This window comes from Pelophylax lessonae (assembly GCF_965119305.1).
Source record: "Pelophylax lessonae genome assembly, chromosome: 2".
In the NCBI taxonomy this organism is placed as follows: Eukaryota; Metazoa; Chordata; class Amphibia; order Anura; family Ranidae; genus Pelophylax; species Pelophylax lessonae.
Window position 1 is genome coordinate 576304751 of NC_138769.1, and position 10276 is coordinate 576315026.

Genomic DNA, 10276 nt, shown 5'->3' on the forward strand with positions numbered 1-10276 from the left:
CACACAGAAGTATTTTTTATCTTAGTGCATAGAATGCATTAAGATAAAAAACCTTCCGACTTTACAACTCTTTTAAGACACATGGTAGTTTGAATATTGGTCAGGCATAATTATCATTTCTTAATATTCCCTGTAAGGCCCCTTTCACACTATCCGTCCGTCCGACGGATGCCGTTTTTCTCAGCGGGGGATCGAGCCGCCAATGCCCCGCTGAGCAGAAGGATGACAGCTGTGTCTCCGCGCTGTGTGCGGAGACACAGCTGTCAGTTCCCCATGCATCTCTATGGGGGAAATCGGATGGGAACGGACCGTCGGTCCGTTCTCATCCGATCCCATCCGTCCAGATTTGATGGATCAGGTGTCAGCGGACATGTTTCCGCTGACATCCGATCCCCCATAGAGATGCATGGGGGGACCGTTCAGATCCGCCTAAAAAAACGGACAGGAGGATCTGAACAGTCTGCCTGTGTGAAAGGGGCCTTACAGCAAATCTTTCGTTTTCGGGTCCAGGTCCACTATAAGCTGGCCAGAGACACTAGTGACAGGGAGGCTGCTTAGGCCTAGAAAACACAGTGAGATAACAGCCCTGTAGACTCATATGCGAGTCCATTATCCATACTATGCACAGGGTACACCCCATTCTTTTCTTTTTTTTTTCCAAAAAGTCATTCTTTTCTTATGGGTCGCAAACACATCATATAGATGTGAATATGCATGCATTGTATAAACACAGACATGTTGCATTTTTCCACAATGCACCAGAGCTCATCTGAAGTCGCTGTCAGTCATCACATGGCTGCTCTGCTTTGGTGCATACAAATGAATGAAATGTAATTTTGACATTAGAAAAATAAAAGGTAAACAGTGTCTTGCATTGTAACAACACAAGGCTCCGTCCCTAAACATCATGTCTTTTTAGCATGTGGGCTGGAGGGAACAAGCCCTTAACCACTTGCCGACCGCCGCACGACTATCTACGTCGGCGGTCAGCCCCTCACAGGCAAACTGACGTAGGTCTACATCACTAGCTTGTGAGGGTCTACGTCGCTTGCTTGTGAGGGTCTAGGGAGCGAGCGCGCGCCCCCGGAGGCGCGCTCCCGCGTGGTCACGGACCCCCCCGCGCGTGTGACCGGCGGACTCGATGTCCGCCGGCCACTCTGCGATCGGCAGGGGAGAGGGAGAAAGTCAGGCAGCTTGTGTAAACAAGCCACCTGTCATTCTCCTCGGTGTAAAGACACTGATCACACGGATCTACTATGTAGATCCGTTGATCAGTGTCCTTACAGCTCAAGCCACAGCCAATCACAGTAGAAAGCACGCCCCTAGGGACACACACAGCCCCTCCCTCCCAAATAAAGTTAACCCATTCACTACCAGTATTTTTACAGTAACAGTGCATATGTATAGCACTGATTACTGTAGAAATGTCACTGGTAACCCCAAAAGTGTCAAAAATGTCAGTCAAGGGTCCGATCTGTCCGCCCCAATGTCGCAGTACCGCAAAAAAAAAAAAAAAAAAACGCAGATCGCCGCCATTACGCGTTAAAAAAAAACAACAAAAATGACAAAAATCTTTCCCTTTGTTAGTAAACGCGATAACTTTTGCGCAAACCAATCAAAATACGCTTTTTGCGATTTTTTACCAAACATAGGTAGCATAAAACAAATTGGCCGAAAATGTTAAAAAATTTTGATTTTTACATTTTTTGGGGGGAATTTCATATAAAAAATGTGAAAAATATTGTTATTTTTGCAAAATTGACGCTCTTTTTTTGTTTATAGCGCATGATCAAAAAATCGCACAGGTGATCAAATACCACCAAAAGAAAGCTCTGTTTGTGGGAAAAAAAGGACGCCAAATTCGTTTAGGTACAGCGTTGCACGACCGCGCAATTGTCCGTTAAAGTCACAGTGCCAAATCACAAAATACCCCCTGGTCGTTTACCAGCCAAATCCTCCGGGGCTTAAGTGGTTTTAAAGAGGTTGTAAACCTCCGTTTTTTTTAAAAAAACAAACACCTGAAAGAAAATCACCTAATGAGCCAGTATGCATCGCATACTAGCTCATTATGAAATACTTACCTTAGAACGAGCACCCGCCGCTTACCTGTCTCATGGGCGACATGTTTTGTCGCCCTTCTTCTGGGTTTGCGTCATCCAGCCATCTGATTGGCTGGAGCCTCGATGACGTCACTCCCCCGCATGCACGCAGGAGCCGACAGTAACGGCACAGGGCTCTGAAGGAAAGGCACGAGCGGCCCTTCCTTCAGAGCGCATGCGCCAGTGACGTCACTGGCTGCATGTAAGGTAAATATCTCCTAAACGGTACATGTTTAGGAGATATTTACAGTACCTATAGGTAAGCCTTAATATAGGCTTACCTATAGGTACAAGTGTCAGAGGAGGGTTTACTTCCTCTTTAAGAAATTAACTGGCCAACACAATGTGTGTTAAAAGACGTTCAGGAATATAGAAAAAAATCATACTCACCTAGATGGCTGCAGCACCGATCCAAGTTGCAGCTGTCCCCCGCTCATCTAAGATTAAGAATTGAGCAATCAAACGCTGCCAATCGCTCAACTCTTGACTTTTGGGTTTATTACCGCTTTAATAGAATTTACAGAGAAAATTTACTTGTATGCGGATTTCAGCTTTAACGTCACTCTGTCCCCTGATCCCCGGTCACACCCCAATGTGTCACCACATTTTATTAGGAGATCAGAGGTCCAGGCCTCCATCCATAGTAATGCCCCATCACCATGACACCCAGCACTGCCCCTCCTCATCACCTACACTACAGGCTCCCCTGTCATCACACACACTGATCAGAGGGGGCGCAGTGCTGGGTGTGGGAAGGGCCCTGCCCTGAGTCCCGTGCAGAGCAGCTCCCCCCTCCCCCAGCCTCTGTTGGCTACTCACGATGCCGGGCAGGTCGGCGTATTTGGGATCGGCCATGTCTGTGTCGGCTGACAGGAGGGCGGCGGCTCACTGCAGCGGAATAGGAGGAGGAGGGCGGCGACACACAGCGAACACCACAGCCTCAGTCACCGACTCACAGCAGCGAAGGGAACGCCACGACAACAATGCAGCCTCCGGGAGAGCGGGGCCGTTACCGAGGACCAATTACCGGCGAGGGGGAAACCTCGCGAGACAGCCGACCACAGTATTACATAGCACTGCCTGCTGGGAAATGTAGTCACGGATGGATTAGCCAATCAGCGAGCGCCGGTGTTCTATCAGAATAACACTACCTATCAGATTCTACAACTGGAAGTGACATTTCGACGAGAACAACTTACTGCGCAGGCGCTGTGCGTTCCAACATGGTCGCTATGCGTTCCAATAGGTTTCCTAATGTGACAGAACACGAAGCAGCGGTGGACATCTTTTTACACCCACAAAAGTCTTGAATTTTACATTTATTTTAGCTGTAAACTGACCGTATAGACTGAATAACAGTACTTAATTTCTACTATTCTTGTAATATAGTAAATATAGCGAGAAACCTGCAGGTAGAAGGTGGCGACGGCCATCTTGGTACACCCCTCACTGCTCAGCGACAATCTGATTATATAGTAAAATAGACTATTTCACTCGGACGTGGTGAAATAGTCTATTTCAGTCTATAAGGTGAGTTTACTGATAAAATAAATGTAAAATTCAAGACTTGCGTGGGTGTGAGAAGATGTCCGCCACTGCTTAGTGTTCTATCACATTAGGAAAACTATTGGAGCGCATTGCGGCCATGTTGGAACACATGGCACATGCGCAGTAAGTTGTTCTCATCAGAACGTCACTTCTGGTTGCAGAATCTGATAGGTAGCGGTATTCTGATAGAACACCCGTGAAGTTCTCTTCACAGTGAGCAGACTTCCCAATTTCTAGGAGAGTTGTGATCCCGGTGTTCTATCAGAATACCGCTATGTTCTATCAGAATACCGCTACCTATCAGATTCTGCAACCAGAAGTGACGTTCAGACGTGAAAAACTTACTGAGCATGCGCCGTGCATTCCAACATGGCCGATATGCGTTCCAATAGGTTTCCTAATGTGAAAGAACACGAAGCAGCTGCGGACATCTTCTTACACCTACGCAAGTCTTGAATTTTACATTTATTTTAGCAATAAACTCACCTTATATACTGAATAACAGTATTACATTCCTATTAATATTGTAATATAGTAAATATAGCGAGAAACATGCAGGTAGAAGGTAGCGACAGCCATTTTGCTACACCCTGCACTGCTCAGCGACAAACTGATTGTATAGTGAAATAGACTATTTCACTCCGTCGTGCTGAAATAGTCTGTTTCAGTACATATGGTGAGTTTACTGCTAAAGTCAATCTGAAATTCAAGTTGTTTGAGTGTAAGAACATGTCTGCTGCTGCTTCGTGTTCTGTCACATTAGAAAAGCTATTGGAATGCATAGTGGCCATGTTGGAGCGCATGGCGCATGCGCAGTAAGTTTTCTCATGCCAACGTCACTTCGGGTTGCAGAATCTGATAGGTAGCGGTATTCTGAGAGAACACGCTACCCATCAGAAAATACAACAAAATTGCTTACTACACATGCTCTATGCATTCCAACATGGCCGCTATGCATTTCAATAGGTTTCCAGAAAATGAAGGCAGCAGCAGACATCTTCCTCCACCCAGCCAAGTCTTCAATGTCACACTATTTTAGCAGTAAACTCACCTTATATACTAAAATAGACTATTTCACTGCGACTGAGTGAAATAGTGTATTTCACTATATAATCAGTGTGTCGCTGAGCAAATGTGGGGTTGTAACAAGATGGCTATTGCCACCTTCTGCCTGCAGGCTTGTCACTGTATATAAACACTGAATCGTGTCTTTTAGGATATAAGGAGAATTTTTAGAAGGAGAGCGGATCGGTGCTGGCAGGCGGCGATCAGTGAGCATAGAGCTGTTTCACTGCTCTTTACTCACTGATCACCCTGCTAGTGTCCACACACAGTGTCCCCAACACACCAATACAGTGTCCCCAGCACACAGTGTCCCCAACACAGTAAAAACACCTGTCACACATCTGTCCCAGTGCAATAATCTGTCCATGATCATTTGCCACATCTGTCCATGATTATTTCCCACATTTGTCTATGATCATCTGGCGCACATCATCTGCCACATCTGCCAGTGATCATCTGGCGCATCTGTCCATGCTCATTTGCCACATCTGTCCATGATCAATTGTCACATCTGTCCATGATCATCTGGCGCACATTTGGCCCACATCATCTGCCACATCTGTCCATGATCATCTGCTGCATATGTCCGTGATCATCTGCTGCATATGTCCGTGATCATCTGCTGCATCTGTCCGTGATCATCTGGCGCACATCACCTGCCACATCTGTCCGTGATCATCTGGCGCACATCATCTGCCACATCTGCCCGTGATCATCTGACACACATCATCTGTCCGTGATCATCTGGCGCACATCATCTGCCACATCTGTCCGTGATAATCTGGCGTACATCATCTGCCATATCTGCCAGTGATCATCTGGCGCATCTGTCCATGACAATCTGCCACATCTGTCTGTAAACTGCCACATCTGTCCCAGTGAACATCTGCCACATCCCAATGATCCACATCTGTCACAGGGCCTTCAAAAATGTGATAGGGACTCAGGAAATCAAATGTTTCATTTATACTACTAGAAAGCCTGAAGGTGCTACTTGGATGTTGGGCCTCTGTATGTGGCCAGGCTGTGGAAAAGTTTCACACATGGGATATCTCCATACTCAAGAGGAGTAGCAGAATGTGTTTTGGGGTGTAATTTTTGCTATGTACATGCTATGTGTTAGAAATATCTTATAAATCAACAACTTTGTGTAAAAAAAAAAAAAAATAAGTTTTCCTTTTCTTTCCACATTTTCCAAAAACTTGTGGAAAAAAAATGACATGTTTGAAAGACTCAATATGCCATTTTGTGGGTAATTCCATTGTCCTGGTGCTCCAGGGCCTTCAAAAATGGGATAGGTACTCAGGAAATTAAATGTGTAATTTATGCCTTTAGAACGCCTGACGGTGCTACTTGGATATTAGGCCTCTATATGTGGCCAGGCTGTGGAAAAGTCTCACATGTGGTATCGTCATACTCAGGAGGAGGGGCAGAATATATTTTGGGGTGTAATTGTAAGTTTATCTATGCCATGTGTAAGAAATAACTTGCTAATATCACAATTTTGTGAAAAAAAGAAAAAAAAATCTTCATTACCCAAATTATTGTGGGCAAAAAATTGCAACCTCAAAAAACTCACTATGCTTCTTACTAAATACCTTGGACTGTTCTCTTTACAAAAAAGGTAATTTTAGGGGTATTTGTACTGTCCTGACATTTTAGAGCCTCAAGAAATGAGATAGGTAGTTAGTACATCAGGACTGCTCAACTTTCAATGATACGTAGCCTAGCTTGTATAGGCTCTATAACTTTCACACAAACCTATTATCATACACTTATTATACACTTATCAGGATTTTTTTTTTAACCAAAGACATGTAGCAGAACACATTCTTGCCTAAATTTGTTATGAAGTTCGGATGTATGCCCTCGGGGCTGTGGTCAGACTGGTACCTTTTTCCATATGGTGTGGTCCTGCCCTGTCGCTCAGAGGTTTTGGAGGGAGGTGGTTGGTGACCTTGAGGGGTTGGGGGTTACTGGCATGGTCCTTGATCCCAGAGTCTCGTTACTGGGTTTTTGTGATTTGGTCTTTCACCGGAGGCATATGCAGCTCCTTATATTTTATCTTATGTTCTATGCCCGGAAAACGATTTTGTTGCTTTGGAAATCGGCTGACCCTCCGCTACTGTCCAGGTGGTGGACCCTGGTCGACTCAGTTTTACCACTCTTTAAACTCACCTACATGAGTAGGGGCTGTCCTCAGAAATTTGACAAGGTGTGGGGTTTGTGGGTGGCCAGGGGAGGGCTGAGATGAGATCCTTCCTCTCTTGTATTCTCTTCTCTGTCCACTCTCTTTCGGCCTCCTCTCTCCTGCTCTGCTGTGCTTGGCTCCCTCCCCGGGGGCCCTTCCCCCCCCTTTTTTTTTCCTCCCTCTTCCCCTCCCCCACCCCCCCCATCCACCTTTCTCTCTTGGGATTATGGCCCCTTCGCTGGGGGTGTCATCCTTTACTTGGTGTCCCTATAGCTGGCATTGCTATTGGTTGCCGGCCCATCTGGGGTAACTGACCCTGGCTGGGGGGGGGGGGTGTGGATGCTCGGGGGGGTGGAGGGAATCCTTTCAGCTATATTGTGCCTCTGTTGCCTACGCAGGAGATCTTCTGTTACTGTTGAGTATGTTGTACCTTGCCCTTTTACTTGTCTATGATATTGTCTAATGTGAACACAGCAATGTCTTTTTGTTTGTACCTTGTTTTTTGAAATGAATAAAAACGTTTCTGTTAAAAAAAAAAATTTGTTATGAAATTTGATTTTATTGGATTTCTTTTGAAGCAGAAAGTAGAAAATATTGTTCTTTTTCAAAACTTTTGCTCTTTTTTTGCTTAGATCGCAAAAAAAAAAAAGAAAAAAACCCAGTGGCGAATAAATACCACCAAAAGAAAGCTCTATTTGTGTGAACAAATTTCACTTGGGTACAGTGTAGCATGACTGAGTAATTTTCATTCAAAATGTGAGAGCACTAAAAGCTGAAAATTGGTCTGGGATGGAAGGGGGTGAAAGTGCCTGGTTTTGAGGTGGTTAACGACTAGGCTATTTCTTGCAAAGTAATAAAAGGAAAATCTTCCATTGGGGACACTAGTTCTGGTAAACTGGGTATCCCCAAGGCATTCCCTTAATGTGCAGGGATTTCTGCTCACTTCCTGTTTGCCTATGGGACAGGAAGTGAAGGGAAATCTCGGTAATGGGACACAGATGGTGAAAAAAAAAATCTGACGGGTTATAACCCTCACTTGCTCTATCCAAAATGAAAAATAAAATGTTGCCTATAGTTCTACTCTAATGTATTAAAGCCAGATTGAGTTTCCGTATAAATACATTTCAGGTGCATCAAAGCAAGTGGTGTGCAACGTCTTACAGTTACTGTGTGTTTTCTTTAGAAGGCAGCCACAGCCTCTGTAGAAAAGTCTGTTCCCTGCCAGCATGCTGCAGAAGGGGACCCTTGCTCCAGGTGTGGAAGCAATCATCTCTCTATAGAGGTCCAACCCCCCCCATCCTTTCCATATTAAATGTAACTAGAGGCAACATTTTTTTTTTCGTTTTGTACAGAGTGGACTGGGATTAGAACACCGGTGAGGTTTTATAGCTATCTGTGCCCCCCCTTAGGCCCCTTTCACACTTGGGCAACCTGAAAGTCACGCAACTTTGACGCAACTTTGACGCGACTTGAAGCAATGCCTGTGTAATCTTGAGGTCTATGGACCTAAAGTCACATCAAAGTCGGACCAAAGTAATGCAGGGATTACTTTGAAGTCGCACAGGTATGAACAGTACTAATTGGAAATCATGGGGTACAACTCCTCTCATGCGACTTTGCAGTGCCAAGTCGCAGGACAAGTCGCACAAGTGTGAAAGGGGCCTTAGAGAGATTTATCCTCTCTATGTGGAAAGTGTCCTAATATTAAAAGTCAGCAGCCACAGTATTTGTAGCTGCTGACTTATCATTTTTTAGTTGGGGGGTGGGAGCTTCTCTTTTTCTGACATTTGCTGATTACAAGTAAAGATCTGTTTTTTTTTTTATTGCTAGAAAATGAATTAGAAACTCTAATTTTTTATTATATAAAGATATATATATATATATATATATATATATATATATGTATATTTTTTTTTTTTTTTTTAGCAGAGACCCTAGAGAATAAAATGGCAGTTGTTGAAATGTTTTATGTCATATGGTTTTTGCGTAGCTGCTTTTTAAACATAATTAAAAAAATGCACCTAAATGAATTAAAAAAAAAAAAAACATAATATATACCCCAATTTTTGGTTTAATAAGAAAGATGACGTCACGTGGAGTAAATAGATATGTAACATGTCATGCTCTTAAATTGCGCACCCTAGTAGAATGGTGCCAAGCTACAGCACTTAAAAATCTCCATAGGCGACGCTTTAAAAATTTCTACAGATCACTTGTTTAGAGTTACAGAGGAGGTCTAGCGCTAGAACTGTTGCTCAGATGTTCATGGCAATTCCTCACATGTGTGCTGCAAACACTTTTTACATATGTGGGCGTGAGCTAGGTGCGCTTTCAAGACGGGATGCTTAAAAAAATATATTATTTTATTTTTTTATTTTTACACTGTCCCTTTCAAAAAAAATGTTGGATCACTTCTATTGCTATCGTAAGGAAAGTAAACATCCCTTACGATAACAATACAGCATAACAGGTCCTCTTTATGGAGAGATCTGAGGTCTAAAAGACCCCAAATCTCTCCTCTACCCTTAAAGCAACAGATTAATAATAAAAAAAAAAAAAATATATTTTTTTTATCTCTTGTTTTAGGAAAAAAAAACACTGCCGACATCGAAAGGTTCCCGGCTCAGCGAAAAAAATCTAACAAGGTGCAGCACTAATGAATATAAAAATGTATATATCAGTCCAATTGGTATCGGGGTTTATTCACATATGAATGCTGTATAGTGGTGCTTGATGAAATAAAAGAAGAAAGGTCTATCCAAAAAAGAGCCGTCACCAACATCTGTTCACATTGCCTCTTACCCCTCATTGTGGACCCCCACCAAGGTCAATCAAGCACAATCAGAGAAATCCTGGGATGGTTTCACTGGATTATGTTTCCAACTTCTCCTTAATAGAATATTGATTGGCTGCCCTCAGTGTGTTTGCCAAACTCATCAGATGTAAAGGGACATAGGGGCATATCATAGTGTAGCATGTCCCAATAGATCTTTTATTTAGATTAAAATGTAACACTCACTTGGTAACAAAGTTAATCAGACATCAAACATGGAAACAGATTGTTTCCAACCAAAAACATGGCCACCACGTCCTGGTATGCGATGACGTCCCACGTCACATTTCCTCCCTACGCGTTTTCGTCATCAATGACTTCGTCGTTGGTGTGGTTAGTGCACAACATCGACAATATATATAGAGCTACCTGGGACAGTGGCTATAACATTAATTGCGTCTCACTGGCAGGAAGAGGAGGAGATACTCCACTCAAATTAGTTAAGGGAAAATGTGACCTGTCTGGTCCACATACAGGAAACTACAATGCAAGCCTCACATTGAAGGGAGGCATGCAGGCTAGAGACAAACAGTAATAAAA

At 43.6% G+C, this 10276-nt stretch overlaps 1 protein-coding gene across 1 annotated transcript in view; it reads right to left on the reverse strand.

The window, feature by feature from the left end:
- The window catches only part of DCTN2 (dynactin subunit 2), a 79584-nt gene extending 76427 nt beyond the window's left edge, over positions 1-3157 (reverse strand). Inside the window, exon 1 of the mRNA XM_082246118.1 lies at positions 2919-3157. Coding sequence (XP_082102244.1) covers positions 2919-2954 — 36 coding nt within the window. The 5' untranslated portion in view covers positions 2955-3157. The remainder of the gene's footprint in view (positions 1-2918) is intronic.
- Positions 3158-10276: the final 7119 nt, after the last annotated feature.